Source organism: Solanum lycopersicum, chromosome 11 (assembly GCF_036512215.1).
Source record: "Solanum lycopersicum chromosome 11, SLM_r2.1".
In the NCBI taxonomy this organism is placed as follows: domain Eukaryota; kingdom Viridiplantae; phylum Streptophyta; class Magnoliopsida; order Solanales; family Solanaceae; genus Solanum; species Solanum lycopersicum.
The window spans coordinates 4,000,957-4,019,755 of record NC_090810.1 but is presented as its reverse complement, the minus strand read 5'-3'; the positions used below and the strand labels follow the sequence as shown (position 1 = coordinate 4,019,755).

The following is an 18,799-nucleotide window of genomic DNA, read 5'->3' as shown; positions in this document are numbered from 1 at the left end:
TTTTTTTCTTTTCAAACTAAAATTCTATAACATTAAAAAAAAGAGAAAATTTTCAAATGAAATGTGCCAAATAATGATGTTGTTTTAATATTACACTATCAAATACTCTAATGTGACTAGCATGTATCTAGGATACTAAATGCACGAAATACATGTATTTGATATGATGCATCCTAGATACTCGAGTGAGATAAGAGAGTGGCGAACAATATGGGAGGGAGCGAGGGCACTAGTTTTGTTTATGTATTCTAGATACATGCGAATTCACTCGGATAGAGTGTATCAAGAACAAATTACACGTAATTCTAAGGACATGTATCTGGACGCACCAAAATCTAGTAAAATTCGTAATATATATTACAACAAATTGTGAACCTAAGTGATTAACTCATACAATAGTAAAATTCTGTAAGTTACCATTAAATAAATTGTTTTAGCCCATAAATTGACCCCAACCTGATCAAGCCTCAAAGGCCAAAGAGTTGTATGAATCGGACTTATAAACCTTAATTTTAAATGTATTTGAAAATTCCGGTCCTAATCCTACTCTAATATCAAATTATATTTGGACTAACTCCATAGGCTAAACACATTTTGAAGGCTCTATCCATAGGAATGACAATTGAAGCAGGATGAGACAGGATAACTAGTGAAGTTTACTAAACATTCCAACCATAGTGTCAAAAACTAATTCATATTTTTTTTAAATTTTTTTTGGATGATTTTAAATTAATTAAATTTAGTGATGCTTTTTGTTTCCAAGACCAAATTATAATCCTCCTATCTTGTCAACTTATATTATGAATAAAAGTTGTGAAAAATAAAAAAAAAAGGTGAAGGACATTAGTGGAGAAGCCAGGCTATAAAGCAACTCATGAAATCAATTTTTTTTTTCTCTTTTTATTTGTTGCTTTCTCATACAACATGCAGTCTCTTCTTTGTCCAAAAAAAATAAAATAAAGTAAATAAAACTAATTACAAAATGTATTTTGTTTCTATTTGCTAGTGGTTAACCAACTCAGGACCCATATATTCGACAAAAAGTTCACTCTGATGTGTTATTTATAAATAAAATTTATTTAAAATCTTGTACATCATCGATAATATTATGACGTATTTTTATATTATTCAGGACATGACTCTAGATAAGAACGAGTAAAGATTACGTATTAAGATAGATGACTAGTAAGGTGAAAAGGGTATCTTGTCATCGTGCCTAGGTTTAGGCATGTTAATTCTTTTTATGAATTATTAGTCATATATATATTTATAGTTCTTGCCATATAATGTGTAGATTTTATATATACATCGTCTTTCTTATTATTAACTATATGTCTTTTTTCATTGTTCTTCTCATTTTACTTGAATTTGATGTATTTAAGTCGATAGTCTTTCGAAAATAACCTCTCTACATCCTCAAAGTTATGTATAAGATTTACATATACTATATTTTTTCTAGACCCCACTTAGTGAGATTATACTAAATATGTTATCTATCGTATTATATTATCTGAACTATATATAGTAAGAAATATGTAGTAGAGTAGCAGTTGAATAGTTGTAAAATATAATATTATTATATTTTAAGGACTTAATCATTAAAAGGTCCGGGGAATTTGGGTTGTTATGGCTGTACGGTATTTTTTTCTTTCTAAATAATAAAAATAAAAATAAAAATATAATTGATACCATTTATATAAGTGCGATCCAACGATAAAGGGAATTAATTTCATATTGAAAAGTTTGAAAAAAAGTCAAAATTATAAAAAGAAAAAAAAAAGAACTAATATTTCTTGATTTCATGAAATTTTTTTGGGCATTGTTAAATTGGAAAAACTTTTTAATTAATGTGGAAAAAATTGTATATGTAAAAGTTAAGGGTGGTGGAAAATGGTATTCATATATAACACAATCATATTTCGAAGAAATTAAAATGTATATTCGTTGATCATTATTATCAGACAATATATTAATTATTCATAAATTTTATGTGAGAAAAATAATTTCTATTTTCCATGTTTGGAAACTTCTTTTTGGTCTGCTTATTCTCATCACGAAGGTTCTATATGAATTGGACAATCCTATTTGACCGAATATCTAGCGATAAACTTCATAATTATTCATTTCAATAAATTATTAAAATTCTATTTATCTCTGCGTGTCAATTTTATTTTGAAACAAGTTTATTTATGTGATATACACTTTATTTTCTTCCTACAAAAGATATTTAATTATTAAATAAATTTATAAAAAATTTTGTGCATCGATAATATACATAATTTCTAAGGTAACACAATGTTTAATCGTAGTCACATCATAAAAAACATTTCACATCATGTATGAATGTTTTCCAATAAAAAGGCTATTATTACTCACCTTATAAGACTAGAAAAATTAGGATAATATTCCTTTGGACAAATTTTATAAGTTTTTGGACATTTGCATGATTTTAGCCTACACAAAAACAAGACAACAACTATTTCATTACAACCCTGACCAACAAAAAGAGATAATAAAGTAACATTATTAATATCCACTTCACAACAGTTCTTAGATTCCATTGCCCCCTTTTATGTTTTTTTTTTAAAAAAATTAAAAAAAAATATTTTTTAAAAAGAAATTATTTTTATAACAAATATTCCTTCAAAACTTCTCTATATAAACTACTACCATAGTCTAAACTAATTCGTTGAGCCATCGATTATTATTTTTTTCTCTCTTAAATAGTTACCAATAATGATCACCTCATACCCCACCACCGCCACCATCACCACCGTTGATTGCGAGAAACAAGTCCGCTCGTGGCGACTCCTCCGCTCTCTAGTGGAGTTACTCATCCCTAGTTGTTACTGTACGTTTGTTGAACCTACAGAACCCGTCCTGACTAAAAAGCCATCTTTCAACTATCATAGACCATCATATACCTCGAATACAACAAATATTACGGGTACCATTTTTGGGTATCGTAAAGGAAAAGTCAATTTTTGTATCCAAACAAACCCTAATTCCTCTACCCCGCTTCTTCTACTTGAACTCGCGGTTTCTACTTCAACCCTAGCACGTGAAATGCGTGGAGGGTTACTAAGAATCGCTCTTGAAAGTTCCAATAACGAGGGTGGAAGTGGAAATAATGAAAATTCTTCCCTTCTGTCCATGCCTGTATGGACGATGTATTGTAATGGGAAAAAAGTAGGGTTCGCGGTTAAGAAAAAACCTACAAAATCCGATTTACAAGTGTTGAATCAAATGGAAAGTGTAGTTGTTGGTGCTGGCACTATTCATGGTAAAGAAATTAATCGCGATGATGATATAATGTACCTAAGAGGAAAATTCGAAAGGGTTCATGGATCTTCAGACTCAGAGTCATTTCACTTAATCGATCCTGAAGGAAGTATGGGACAACAACAATTGAGCATTTTCTTTCTCCGCTCTCGTTCTAGCTAAGCCGATCATGATGTCTGAATCAACTTGAGCAACGAGCAATTTTTTGCTAATTTTTTTTTTCCTCCTAGGTTATAAGTTTATACTTTGGTGTTGCCATGCAACACCCCATGTGTTTTTTGAGCTGTGTTTTTTGGCATGGTTTTTTTTTAATATCCCTTATTATAGGGATATTTAATTTGTCATGGGGTGTATATTTTGCAATTACCAAAGATGAATATTTGTAAAAATGTAATTAATGGAGGACCATTTTAGCTTATATATTTTTTCTATTTATTTCATTAATATTCGTGATTAATTTTTTTTTATTGTTACACAAAATATATGTCATAATTAACTCAAAATTTTGAGGGAATTCAAGATTCACACAGGTAATATAACTATATACATGGAACTATTCATAATAAGTAAAACTAATTACTTGAAAATAAATAATATTGAACAAATGAAATTCTTTTACATCGTTATTAATGTATACAACAAGTTAAATCCAAAAGCAAAAAAACAAATGTTGAATTCTTATTGGAATAGTGAAAGTTCATGCATGCAAACATATTGACCCGATTAAATTTTGGATTTTAGAAAAGACAGGCAAATATAAAGTCGTAATTTTAAATTATTGTATTTATAAAATAGTTAATTTTATTTTGAGTAAATTATTTATACATATTATATAATTTCAACATAACTATAAGATGAAAAAAATTACTTTTAGACTATTGAGTTAACTTGACCTACAATAACAAATACTCTAATAAATAATCTACTATAGCTTAATCTGATAGTGTAAAATTTTCTGATATTTTAATTTTTTATATATTCAACATGTTATTAATTTGTGATTATCATAAAAGAATAAAATCTGATTATGCTGCGATTAATTAGTACATATTTGACATGGCAAAAATATGATCAACTACCAAATTATCGTAAGATCCTTTTCATATCTACAGATCATAAATATTATTAATTAGTGATAGCTAATTAACTTATGTATAGTTCCAATAGTAGAAATTATATATGATAAACAAAAAAGAATATAAACATGTTATGAGAACAAAATGAAGAATAAAGATCAATGTTTGGATGGCTGAATATTTGAAACAATTAATTTAACTAATCTTGGAGAATTAATACATCTCATATGCATGGATAATGTGTCATTTATGACACAATACAATAAATAAAATATTTAGTGATAGTAATAATTATAAGTGTGTTTATAATCAATAGTGATTTAGCGATTCGGAATAATAACATTAGTTGAACTGCCGTTAAATATTTTTGAGGCAATATAAAGAAAAGAATATTGTCACTAAGTATCTTTTTCGTGTAGTTATACAAGGCGGTTCAAGAGAAAAATGACAGATTTGTAGGTTCATAAGCTTTTGAATAAGGGGTACAAGCGACATTTCAATTAGACGAATCCCACATTAAAAAACAAGAGTAAATGAAAGAATTTTATAGATTATAACATAAGTTCACATGGTACACACCACACATTTTTTGAACTCGATGATGGCGTAGCACAATCTGGCAAAAAATGTAACTTAAGTAGTTTTACACTATACTTATTTGAATTACTAATCTTACTTAATAATTAATAATTATAAAGTTTATATATTTTAAGTGATCTGATAATGTAAAAATTTTTTAACTCGAACAAATAATAGAGTGAAAAGAAAAGATGTGATATAATGTTGGGATCGATAGTGCTTCTCTGATTTGTTTTTTTGTATTTTTATTTTTATGAGCTGTTTTGATTCCTTTTGTCGTTTAATTTTATTTTCTTAAAAAAAAAAAAAAGTAAAAAGTTAGATTTGTCATATAGGAAGAGGGATGCATATGCTCAAATAAATTCAATCATTTTGGTCAATAATTTCCTCTTTTTTTCATTGTTTAATTTGCTTTTTCCCTTTCCATTAATTAAATCTTTTAATACTATATATATTAATTGGTTAATAGACATAACACGTACGATCTTTTCTCTAATCATTTAGTTGAATAAAAGAATATTAGTATATAATTGGGAGAATAAAATTGAGGCTACAAATTAAAGAAGGAAAAGTTAGTTGAAAAGATCAAGATATTGTATTATAGGTCTATTGGTAAAATATTTAGAATATATTTTGTTTTAAATATTTAAGTTGGTCCCTTATCTTTTGTCCAAAATTATCTTGAAAAATGATAAAATTACTCTAAGAGAAGTTATTTTATATTTATGATTAAGCACACAATAAACTTTAGATAATGAATTCACCTCTTTACTATTTTCTAATTAAATGACGTATGTTCTCTTACATTCGAACTCATTTAGCTAGCACGTTATGTGTTGCGCTCTTATACATAGTGTAAAGTCATCTAGGTGCATGTAACACGTGAAAAACTTAAAAAAGTAACAATATATTTCTCATCTTTTTGGCAAATGAATACAAACAACATATATAGTCCCACAAGTAAATTCTGAATGTTGAAAAAACTCACGATATCTTTTCTCATATATATGTTTGGCGAATCAATGAACATTCTTATCGAGTTTTACACTATATTCTATCGCGACCTCCATATTTGTAAAAATAGTTGGAGGCGAATGTAGACCATATCTCGCGAAGAATAGTTGTTTCTCAATTCCATCATTCATACCGCAGGATTCAAAAGACTTCTTTGGTTCTTCTAATGCATAAAGCTCAAAATGCATGCCAATTCAAGCAACAATACAACTCTAGATATCATATTCCTTGATGAAGTACCTGCATACATACATACTGTTGAATGCCTTGAATCGGACCCGCTACAAACAGAAAGGACGGGGGTCTCGCTGCCCGGTCAGCGAGTCGGGGGGTCCAGGGGGGCGACGCGCCCCCTGGCCTGGGGGTCCGGGGGGGCGGAGACGCCCCCGGGCCGACGGTATACAATGTTGTTGTATTGGGCCCTTAATTTTCTGTTGATTCTGTATGTTGGGCCCAAGCCTGTTAGGGCGTAGCTTAGCACTATATATAGACGCTATGGGAAACCCTATTCTGTAATTCTGTTTTTGCCTCTCCATAATAAAACTGCTCCCTCTCTTCCCGTGGACGTAGCCAATTTGTTGGTGAACCACGTAAATCTGTTGTCTTATTTTTCGCGTTTATATTTTCTCGTATTATCTCAAATTCCGCACAACAAATTGGTATCAGAGCCTCTCGGTTAATCGGTGTTCTTGGAGAATTCGAGATGTCTGCTTTGAACGTGAAAATCGACAAATTCACAGGGAGGAACAGTTTCAGTTTATGGCAGATCAAGATGCGGGCCTTGTTGAAACAGCAAGGCTTCTGGGCGCCGTTGTCGAAAGACAAGAACGCCGTCGTTACTCCTGAGATGGCGATTCTGGAGGAAAAGGCGCACTCGACGATCATGCTGTGTCTCGCGGATGACGTCATCACGGAGGTCTCGGATGAAGAGACTGCTGCTGGTCTGTGGTTGAAGCTGGAGAGTTTGTACATGACAAAATCTCTAACCAACAAGCTGCTTCTGAAACAACGTCTATTCGGTTTACGAATGGCTGAAGGTACACAACTCAGGGAACACTTAGAGCAATTGAATACTTTGTTATTAGAATTGCGTAATATCGATGTGAAGATCGAGGATGAAGATGCTGCCCTGATTCTGTTAGTATCTCTCCCAATGTCGTTTGAGAATTTTGTTCAATCGTTCATTGTTGGGAAAGATACTGTGTCACTGGAAGAAGTCAGATCAGCCCTTCATAGCAGGGAATTACGGCATAAGGCTAACGGCACAAGTACGGACATACAGCCTTCCGGTCTGTTCACCAGTAGCAGAAAGGGAAGGAAAAACGGCGGAAAGAAAAATAAGCCGATGTCGAAGGGTGCAAAGCCGGATGATGTTTGTAATTACTGCAAGGAGAAGGGACATTGGAAATTTGATTGTCCGAAGAAGAAGAAGCAATCGGAAAAACAATCAGTGTCTGCTGCTGTTGCTGAAGAAGACACCAATTCTGAAGAAGATATTGCCCTAGTTGCGGATGAGCACACTCATCATTCAGATGTGTGGGTTCTTGATTCTGGGGCATCCTATCACATCTGTCCTAGGAGAGAGTGGTTCACGACTTATGAGCAGGTAGACGGAGGCAGCATCTCGATGGCCAACAGTTCTGTCTGCAAGGTGGTTGGGACAGGCTCGATCAAGATAAGGACACATGACGGTAGCTTCTGCACATTGAACGAGGTCAGGCACGTTCCATTGATGACGAAAAATCTGATATCTCTCAGTCTTTTGGACAGCAAGGGATTCAGCTGGTCGGGAAAAGATGGAGTCTTGCGGGTCTGGAAGGGTTCAAATTTGATTCTGAAAGGTGTCATGCGTGGTACTTTGTATTTTCTACAAGGTTCCACGGTTACAGGTTCAGCCCATGTTGCATCGTCAGAATTTCACCAGAAGGATATGACTAAGTTATGGCACATAAGACTTGGTCATATGGGTGAAAGAGGGATGCAAATTCTGTCAAAGGAGGATTTACTTGCTGGTCATAAGGTTAAGAGCCTAGAGTTTTGTGAACATTGTGTTTTTGGAAAACTACATCGCAACAAGTTTCCAAAGGCCATTCATAGAACAAAAGGCACACTTGATTATATCCATTCTGATTGCTGGGGTCCATGCCGTGTTGAGTCTTTGGGAGGCTGCAGATTTTTTGTGTCCATTATTGATGACTACTCAAGGATGACTTGGGTGTACATGATGAAGCATAAAAGTGAAGCCTTCCAGAAGTTCAAGGAGTGGAAAATTTTGATGGAAAATCAAACAGGGAAGAAGATCAAGAGGTTGCGAACTGATAATGGGCTGGAATTCTGTTGGTCTGAATTTGATCAATTCTGTAAGGATGAAGGGATTGCTCGACATCGCACAGTCAGAAATACACCACAGCAGAACGGTGTAGCTGAGCGGATGAATCAAACACTTCTGGAGAGAGCAAGGTGCATGCTCTCTAATGCTGGGCTAGATAGAAGATTCTGGGCAGAAGCGGTTAGTACAGCTTGCTACTTGATTAACCGCGGACCACATACAGGTATACAGTGCAAGACACCTATGGAGATGTGGTCTGGAAAAGCTGCTGATTATTCAAATCTGAAAGCTTTTGGTTGTACGGCTTACTATCACGTCAGTGAAGGTAAGTTAGAACCAAGAGCTAAAAAGGGAGTATTTGTGGGCTACGGAGATGGAGTGAAAGGTTTCAGAATCTGGTCTCCAGCAGAAAAGAGGGTTATTATGAGCAGGAACGTTGTCTTTGATGAAAGTCCTCTGCTTAGAACCATTGTGAAGCCTACAACTACGTCAGAAACTGGGAGTCTTGACAAACAGGTGGAGTTTCAAGTCATTCAGAACGAGAGCGATTTAAAGGAACCTGAAGAGGAGGATCAAGAGCCACAGACTGAAACTGATATTCCAGAATCTATGCCATCAGATATCCATCAGAGTATAGCTCAAGATCGGCCAAGGAGGGTTGGAGTTCGGCCACCTACGAGGTATGGTTTTGAGGACATGGTGGGTTATGCACTGCAGGTTGCTGAAGAGGTAGATACATCTGAGCCGTCTACTTACAAAGAAGCCATTTTAAGTTCTGATTCTGAAAAATGGTTTGCCGCTATGGGAGATGAGATGGAGTCCCTACACAAGAATCAGACATGGGATCTGGTCATACAGCCTTCGGGGAGAAAGATTATTACTTGCAAATGGGTTTTCAAGAAGAAGGAAGGGATATCACCAGCAGAAGGAGTCAAGTATAAAGCCAGGGTTGTTGCCAGAGGTTTCAACCAAAGAGAGGGAGTGGACTATAATGAGATCTTCTCACCAGTGGTCAGACATACTTCCATCCGAGTGTTACTAGCGATAGTTGCACATCAGAATCTGGAGCTTGAACAACTTGATGTGAAGACAGCGTTTCTACATGGAGAGTTGGAGGAAGAGATATACATGACTCAGCCGGATGGTTTCCAAGTTCCAGGGAAGGAAAATCACGTCTGCAAGTTGAAGAAGTCCTTATATGGACTTAAGCAGTCTCCAAGGCAGTGGTATAAAAGGTTTGACAGCTATATGGTGAAGTTGGGCTATACTCGGAGCTCATATGATTGTTGTGTCTACTACAATAGGCTCAATGATGATTCATTCATCTATCTGGTGCTTTATGTAGATGATATGTTGATAGCTGCAAAGAAGAAGTATGACATTCAGAAGCTGAAGGGTTTACTTAGTGCTGAGTTTGAGATGAAGGATCTGGGAGCCGCTCGGAAGATTTTAGGGATGGAGATCATTAGAGACAGAGAGAGAAGGAAACTTTTCTTGTCACAGAGAAGCTACATTCAGAAGGTCTTGGCGAGGTTTGGCATGTCTTCATCTAAGCCCATTGATACCCCCAGTGCTGCCAATATCCATCTCACTGCCATGTTCGCTCCACAGTCAGAAGAAGAGAAGGAGTATATGTCACGAGTCCCTTATGCCAGTGCCGTAGGAAGTTTGATGTATGCTATGGTCTGTACAAGGCCAGATTTAGCACATGCAGTCAGTGTAGTGAGCAGATTCATGGGACAACCAGGGAGAGAACATTGGCAGGCTGTGAAGAGAATTTTCCGGTACCTTAGAGGTACATCTGACGTTGGTCTCATTTATGGAGGTGATACTCAGTGCTTGGTTACTGGCTATTCTGATTCAGACTATGCTGGAGATGTTGACACAAGAAGATCGATGACTGGCTATGTGTTTACCCTTGGAGGATCTGTCGTCAGTTGGAAGGCAACTTTGCAACCTACAGTGACTTTGTCTACTACGGAAGCGGAGTACATGGCCTTGACAGAGGCTGCAAAAGAAGGGATTTGGTTGAAAGGGCTGGTTAGTGATCTTGGTCTGCATCATGATCAGGCTACGGTGTATTGTGACAGTTTGAGCGCAATTTGTCTAGCCAAGGATCAAGTCCATCATGAGAGAACCAAGCATATTGACGTAAGGTATCATTTTCTAAGAAGTGAGAAGAGAATCAAGGTGAAGAAAGTAGGAACTGCTGATAATCCTGCTGATATGTTCACAAAGCCGGTTCCACAGAGCAAGTTTCAACACTGTTTGGACTTGCTCAACATCAGAAGCTGTTAATTGCCCTGCGGGGCAACTCTGAGGAAGAGGGGGAGGCTTGGCACTATCATAGTGCGTCTGAAGAATCTGTTCGGAGAATTCAAGTCAAGGTGGAGATTTGTTGAATGCCTTGAATCGGACCCGCTACAAACAGAAAGGACGGGGGTCTCGCTGCCCGGTCAGCGAGTCGGGGGGTCCAGGGGGGCGACGCGCCCCCTGGCCTGGGGGTCCGGGGGGGCGGAGACGCCCCCGGGCCGACGGTATACAATGTTGTTGTATTGGGCCCTTAATTTTCTGTTGATTCTGTATGTTGGGCCCAAGCCTGTTAGGGCGTAGCTTAGCACTATATATAGACGCTATGGGAAACCCTATTCTGTAATTCTGTTTTTGCCTCTCCATAATAAAACTGCTCCCTCTCTTCCCGTGGACGTAGCCAATTTGTTGGTGAACCACGTAAATCTGTTGTCTTATTTTTCGCGTTTATATTTTCTCGTATTATCTCAAATTCCGCACAACACATACCTTTTCAAAATCCTAAATTTGTGTTTATAAATCCATTTAAGACGTATAAATAATTTATCCAGAATCCAATAAGCCGCGTTTTGTAGCATCTCTAGAACTCATAAACGCAAAATCCTAGCTCTGCCTCTATGCTTAACTTACACATTGAGAAGTATATGTTTTCGATTAGGCTGAGCCGTTGAGGCAAGTAAAGTTAGTTTTATACCTGGTTGCAGCTGAAGATAATTGTTCCGAATACTCCACTCGAAATCCCAGTGCTTTTTTTCACACTTTAGTGTCCAGTAAGACCATCCAAAAGAGGCTGCATTGTATATATCTAACTGAACTCTTCCGAAATCCTGGTAATCTGCTAACGAGCCATTAGTCACGTTCCATTCGTTCACCCATTCACCTGAAATCGTTTTACATTCATGTCAAGATATCACAGTTTCGAAAGGTGGCATTTGAAAATTGGATATATTACCAACAAACACCAATGGTCCGTTGGCGCTATTCAAAGCCTGTATTTGAGATTGTCTGTTTTTGTATAGAAATTGAATGTTCTCCGACGAGGTCAGTTTATCAAAGTATCTGTCAAAGAGATTGTAGTAGTGCAAATCAACAACTGTGTTTGATGAGCCTATGTTAGCTTGATAAAGTTCAAATGGATCTGCATTTCCGATTCTTTGGCAAAATATCACGTAAGCTGTTGAAGAATATTTTCGAACAATTTGATATCCTTGTTTATAAAAAGGCACCAGAATATCCAGTGAGACATATGCAGCAGATGGCTCGTTAAGAAGCTCAATTCCCAGCAAGGCAGGATGCACGGCATACCTATGTTATGAATGCAAATGAGATGAGGATACTTAGATAGATGTGCGAGCATACTACGAGAGATATGAAGATATATGAGGTGAGGTGGGAGTAGCCTCAGTGGTGGACAAGATATATGACTAATGCTCAGGGCAAAGCACGGTTGATAGATTCGTGAAGAGTTTGTTAAAATCAACCTGGAAGCTAAGAACTCTATAGCATCCAATGTTTGTGAGATGTGTTCTGGAGATGTCTGCCAGTTTACTGTGCCATCTCTACTGGCACTATGTTCCATCCCATTTTGGGAACCTGGGGTGGCGTGAAGGTCGATTATGCACTTAATGTTATAAGCTCTGCCAATAGAAAGATATCAAATAGCTGAAAGAAGGGAAAAATCGTAGAAGAGTGGAATGAAATAGAAGAAATCAAGACCTACTGCGCCCACGAGAATGCATTATCGAGAGATTCTAAGCTTCCACCAATAAAAGGAGCTGGAGGATTTGAATCAGAAGCTATCCACCAGCCAACAGGAATCCTAACAGTATTTATTCCGTGTCTGTACAAGAAATCGAAGTCATCTACAGTGATGAAACTATTCCTATGCTTCTGCAACATTCAAAAACGGAAAGAAATACAATGAACTTGCATCTCACTCACATTCGATAAATAAGTGAACTAAAAGCAATAAACGTGATCAATTTACCTTAAGAACGTCTTTTGCCTTGTTATGCCCGTATCCATTAGCAAGCTGGTAATCCCCTTGCAACTTCGCCACAAACGTCATCTCAAATGTGGCTGGATTATCATCCCAACCTGGCGTCCCCGGAAAGTCTGCTGTGAGAACATTATCATTTGAGGCCTAAATGAATGAGATAGAACACTATTACAGCAGTTCTAGTAGAACTCTTGATAGACATGAATGTCAGCACGACAACATACAAAAGCTGGTGCACAAGAATACATATTAGCTTAAAGAAAAATAAAAAAACACTGAAATCACATATTTTGACCATCCATAGGACTACATCTCTAACAACAATCATGTGTGCGAGTTGTCTACCTGAACGATCACAAACTATTTATCAAAACACACCTCAACAATCCATTGTTCCCTTTTCCAACCTGAAATATAACCATCATTCAGTGTGTTTTGGGAACAATTGATAGTTGAAGTGTTGTTTTGATAGTCAGGTATGAAATTCGCACACCTGATAATTCAGGTATGAAACTCAAAAAACCGAGGTACTTTAGGTATGTTTTTGACCCTTCGCTCATGTATATATTATATAAACCACGAAAAAGGCATAGAATTTTCTTATATCAGATATGCTTGATGTATCCCACAATAGAGACTGACAGAGAAATAAAGAAAAATGAAGATGTGTTATCAAATGAAGTCTGTAGTTGCAAGAAGTGCTTCTGCCAAATGCAAAAGTGAAGGAAATGAGCAAGTACTTGTATATAAGTTCCACTTTTCAGTTTGATGTGAATTCTATTATTGAAGTTCCTTTCGAGATAGAATGTTTCTGAATCCGAGGGAGACTCTGCTGTTGCCGTCACACTATCTCCATCACCATTGCATGTTAGAAATTGCCCTTCAGAAGTTCGAAACTGAAATACTGACTCAGAAATCCTCCACAACTGTTAAAAAAATAAGCAAATTAATCAGGCGCTATTTTCAAAATAAAAAATGTCTAGCTAAAACTCTACTAAAAAGAATCTCTTTTCATCATATGAACTTTAAAAGTATGAAGCTCCATAATTGATTTTAAGTGAACTTCAACGTGAGGTTCACTAGAAGCAACAAATGTGTTGGACTGTTGATCTAGTCACTGCCTGAGCCACAAAGAACTACTATCCCCAGACTCCACTTGTCGGATTACATTGGCTGTATTGTTATTGTTGTTGAAAAATACCAATTTCACTTCTTGCAAATACATTCCCTCCATTACAATATCGAAACTAATTGGGAATCAAATTTGAATAGAAGTTCTGGAAGTTACAAAGGAACTCATATAGGTTTGAGGGCGGGAATCGAACTCTATATTATTGCACATTAGCTTAGTTGATAGACCGACGTAGCTTAGAATCCTCTTGTATAGATTTGATTGATTCTGAATTAAAGAACTTATAAATTTAGGTAACTACAAATTTAAGACATAAAAAGGGATAGTATACAATAACAAACACAGTGTATTCCCACAAGTGCAGTCTAGAGAGGGTAGAGTCTATGTAGACCTTACCCCTACCTCGTAGAGATAGAGAGGCTATTACCAATCGACCCTCGGCTTAAAATAAAGCATATATCAACAATACATGATACAATCAACCAATTCGAGAGACTAAAAGATAGCAACAAAGCAATTTGACAATGCATTTCACCTTAAATGTTTCCCATTCTAATGGATTATCTCTATCCACAGACACATTCATTCCTCCACCATTCTGTGCAGACATATACTTTTGCAATGTCACAGACTTTAATTGCACCTGTGTTCCATCCTGCATTGCCAAAAAGCTCAAAACTTATCAATCTAAACTAATATTCAACAAGTTTCCGAAAGGCTGATTTCTCCGACAATCACTTAACGAATACTAGTTATTATCTCAGAAAGTCACATTTCTTTCTCCACTCCAATTTTCTTCAAACAAAGAAAGTAACTAACTTTATGAGATAATAACTATTAGTCCTGTGACCATACGAGAAATCAACTCGATTCTAAAATATAATAAAGAGAACCAATACATACAAGCATATCTCCATTGGGTATATCATCAAAAAGAGAAGGCTTTATCCACCCCTCCACAACTAACCATCCACCCAAGTTCACAGCTCTTACTCTTGCATTTCCTTGTAACCCCTCCACTAAAATTACCCAAAAAAAAAATCCGCATTATCTATTGTAACAAAATACATTGTTTAGAATCTTGAAAAAAAAGACAAAAACAAAGAAAAAAGACCAAACCTGAATGCCCAACAGAGAAGATAAGCCAACAACAGAGCAAGAAAGCAGAGACCCATTTGGAGAAAAGTAGTTCCATGGAGAAAACAACCAAAAAATCACATCATAGAAGCAAAATCATTAAACCCCAGAAAGTAAAAAAGCATTCTTGCAAAGAAAGAAGAGAAAAAAAATGAGTAAAAAACACTCAAAACCCTTTAAAAATCCATTCTTTTTCACTGAAAGAGAAGAATCTGAGTAATACCTTACTTTTCACTCAAACAAAACCAAAAAAGAAAACCTTTTTGAAATTATAGACTTAATTGGTTCAGAAAATCTGTGTTTAGATAAGGACAAAACCAACAGTTATTTAGTATAATAAAAATCACTGAAAGAAATATACAGAGCAGACTAAAAGAACCAATCTTTTTTGGCTAGTTAGTTTGAATACATCTCGATTAAATTTATTAGATACTAACATATAAGATTCGTATTAAGTGAGAATTGATCATTTTTAAGTTCATTAGTAAATAACAATTAAACAACACAAGTATGATTGTAAACATTTGAGTGTCCAAATCAAATGTCAAATTGATGTAAACATTCAAGTTGACAATCGATAATATAAACTATAGTTGATGATCAAATTAGTTTACAAGTTGTTTGTCATGTTATGTATTAAAAGTTAGATTGATTCAAAGTTTGATCACTAAACTCTCAACATTAATCACATCAACATATCGTATACATTTTTTCTAACAGAAATGTCAGAGTGCGCTGTTATTTTTCTAGTACAATAACATGTTGTTGCGTGTAAAAAATTTCAAAGGGATCATGACTATGGAAAAAATCAGATATTTGATTGTATGATAATCTTTTAGCTAGTTTAAAGAGAGGAGGATTGTCCAAGCCTTATAAAGAGTCCACCCACCTCATTAATCACCGATGTGGGAATTTTGTTATTTTTAACTCACGAATTTCATGTCATCATGTTTTTACGCCCGGTAAAAGGTGTGATTATAAGTTTGCGATTCTATTTGGGCCTGAAAAAACTTGTTTGGGGCCAAAGTCCAGTAACCAAATACATGGGCTTTAGTATACCCTCCCTAGCCAAGTCATGTTAGTCCAATAGCAAAGTCAGTCCAATATCAAATATTAGTTCCTTTCTTCATACACTTTTTTTCCTTTTGGGGTTTTTTATTCGATGTCTGGTACCTATATTGGAGTCTAATTAATTCAAATATACGTCAGATAGGGCCCTATTCACAAGTTAGCTCTCTTCACCGTGGACTTTTCTATACTCATAGCTTGAATCCGAAATATCTAGTTAAAGAAGGAATAGTCTCATCTACTGCAAAGTTCATTTAAATATAGAACCAAAAAAGTCATAGTTCAAATCATAACCGACCAGAGGTGTCAAAATGGGTTGAGTTGATAAATGAGGTTAATTGAGCTTAAATATTGTGTCAAAATGGGTGAAGCATTGATCATAGTCCAACTCACTCAACTCACTAAGTTTTACTTAATTTGTTTCATTATCTAACTAACTTTTTTTTTTTTGGATTCATTGAATTGAACGGGTCAAACATAGTTAATAAATTTGTGGGGTCATTTTAGTCATATTTTTATGGGCTAAAATACTTTGCGCCCCTACATCCAATTTCATAACAAGAAATAAGAGTGTTTTTTTTTCCGATAATTAATATGTATTTTGTAATTGATTAATTTAGATTCGCATTGAAAAGTCTTATTCTGAGGTGTAAGACACTTCTTGCTAAAGACAATTTCATATTTACGATTTGAAATTTAGATATATAATTAAGAATAGAGAAATACATATCACGCTACCATACGCCAGAAGAGTTGATCTAATTGAGTAATAAATCTTGTAGAGTCGTGAGAAGAGGAGAATAAAAATCACATTTTGTTATTAATAATCATACGCTTTATTTTCTCTATAAACTGATTTGCAAAATCTCTATTAGTATGCTAGTTGATAAATATTGATAAATATTCCAAGACAACTTGTTTGAAAAATAATTAACTAGACCAGAGACAATTAACTAGACAATAATTCATCAAAATTTTAAAAAATTAAATTGAAGATACATTCACCTCCTCTCCTTTGTTTTTCACTCTCTAGACAAAACATTAATTGGTGACAATTTTCATTAAAAAAAAATTGTTTTAAACCAAATTTTGGATTTTAGTAATTCATCAAATTTAATTAATAAAAATTGATGTGACATCATCTTGTCAATTTATTCACTCGAAGCTAAACTTTCAACTTAATAAATTATGTATTTTACCACGATCGACCTCAAATAATAATTAAATTTAAAAAGCTAGATCTACTTAATTCGCGTTGATTCATATTTAAACTTCTACCTCAATCTCCGACCTCGATAGTAACATGCACATACTATACAAGTCTAATATTTCAAACTCATGTTCAACTTAATGATGTTGTGAAAAATGAGAATTCATAGAGACTATATACATACACACCAATGATTATGTGTCCTACTTAATAAAAAAATCTAGTAAGAAGACAAATGCATTGTGATCATGAGATCATCAAACAAAAATGTTAAAAGCAAGTAGAAAAAAGTACCTAGAAAAAAATTGATCAAATAGCTAATTTAAAACTGAGTAAATTACTTGAAAGCTCATTTCTAAATTCTATTTAGAATTATTAATGTTTGATTAAAATTCTTATACTGCAAATTGGAGACAAGTGGGGAGACACACTTGTAAATATAAAGCTAAACACAAACGATCAATCACTAATTGTATAGTTAGATAGTTTTCTTATGCATGCATGCATTTACTCATTTTTCTTTCAATTTCTATTGAGACAAATAAACATTCATATGTCCTTCGGAATGGCTCCGCTCAATTGGTTTGGTGGATGGTCATCCACATAGATAAATTGGGATCGATCCTCCAGCCTTTTCAATGTCTTTTGAGTCGGATCGTATAGAGCTTGTTTAATACAGTTTACATTCTGTGTATGGTATACATGCTATTCATATACTGTTTACTCAAATTGTAGAAGTTGTGACAAAAATTATAACGATTACGGATAATTCTGAAATTGCAAAAATAATAAAAAATCAAATATTTATGTTAACTAACATTACAACGAGATATCTAATATGATTTTATAAATAAAACATAGCAAGGATTGAATATACGATAATCTATCTCTATTTACAAGCTAGAAAAGTTATTTCTAATTGACTCTCGATTGAAACAGAGAATTATGCTAATTAAAAGGACATTTAAATTTTTGTCATAACATACATTTAAATTTTTGTCATAACATACATTTATAAGTAAAAGGACATATGAACATCCAAGTGGTTCAATTAGAGTAGGGGCCAATACTTAGAAGTGACACTCTTATTCTCTTTAACTATTAATTTTAGAGAAATCACCTCAGATTAATTATTTTCAATTTTATTAGGTTAGAGAATAGAGACGAAATTAAAATTTAAAATTTATAAATTTAATTAGTTTTTAAAAATTAATTTGTAAAAAAGATTAATTTGTACTATTTAGTATCATTTGCTAGAGACATTTTGGAAGTCTTTAAAAGAACAATAATTAAAATTCTTAATGATAGTACGTAATTACTTAACGTAAGAAAGTCTTGGGGAATAATCATCTTTTAATTATCAAGATTTAATTGGCATCAAATCTCTTAAACTATGATTAATTTTGATACATTCAAAGTTTTGCCAGTTAAGCTTGTTTTATTTTTTTTAATCTTCAAATTGTTATTGTTTTTATTTAAAATATTCATTAATAGTTCTATGTGGGGTCCATTAAGGGACACATCTCGTACGTTGTTTGGTCTTGTTTAATATTAATTAAGAAGGTTTACTAAACCCCTAATTAATAGTAGTAACTAGTTTAGTTAGTCAATTTTTGTTGTTAAACACCTATTAATAACTAGTTAATTAATCTTGTTCTGTAAC

At 34.5% G+C, this 18,799-nt stretch overlaps 2 protein-coding genes across 2 annotated transcripts; one reads left to right on the top strand and one right to left on the bottom strand.

The window, feature by feature from the left end:
• Positions 1-2,669: 2,669 nt before the first annotated feature.
• Positions 2,670-3,700, top strand: LOC101265392 (protein MIZU-KUSSEI 1). Its single transcript, XM_004250078.5, has one exon. It carries the CDS (start codon positions 2,737-2,739, stop codon positions 3,442-3,444), a length of 708 nt encoding a protein of 235 aa, XP_004250126.1. The 5' UTR covers positions 2,670-2,736; the 3' UTR covers positions 3,445-3,700.
• A 2,128-nt stretch (positions 3,701-5,828) lies between these two features.
• Positions 5,829-16,918, bottom strand: LOC101265089 (probable glucan 1,3-beta-glucosidase A). Its single transcript, XM_004250077.5, has 10 exons — positions 14,841-16,918; positions 14,625-14,740; positions 14,257-14,376; positions 13,330-13,515; positions 12,578-12,733; positions 12,311-12,480; positions 12,072-12,227; positions 11,543-11,895; positions 11,285-11,470; positions 5,829-6,191 (listed from the first exon to the last, which is right to left on the bottom strand). Exons 1-10 carry the CDS (start codon positions 14,914-14,916, stop codon positions 6,115-6,117), a joined length of 1,596 nt encoding a protein of 531 aa, XP_004250125.1. The 5' UTR covers positions 14,917-16,918; the 3' UTR covers positions 5,829-6,114.
• Between the last annotated feature and the right edge of the window lie 1,881 nt (positions 16,919-18,799).

What these genes read in the sequence shown, in the direction of transcription:
- LOC101265089 (XM_004250077.5), bottom strand. Translation starts at nt 14,916, where the DNA reads ATGGAACTACTTTTCTCCAAATGGGTCTCTGCTTTCTTGCTCTGTTGT. An exon ending in TACCCAATGGAGATATGCTT is followed by an intron (nt 14,377 to 14,624) that starts GTATGTATTGGT and finishes TTGGCAATGCAG; the next exon opens with GATGGAACACAGGTGCAATT. An exon ending in ATAGAGTTCTTAGCTTCCAG is followed by an intron (nt 11,896 to 12,071) that starts GTTGATTTTAAC and finishes TTCATAACATAG; the next exon opens with GTATGCCGTGCATCCTGCCT.
- LOC101265392 (XM_004250078.5), top strand. Translation starts at nt 2,737, where the DNA reads ATGATCACCTCATACCCCACCACCGCCACCATCACCACCGTTGATTGC.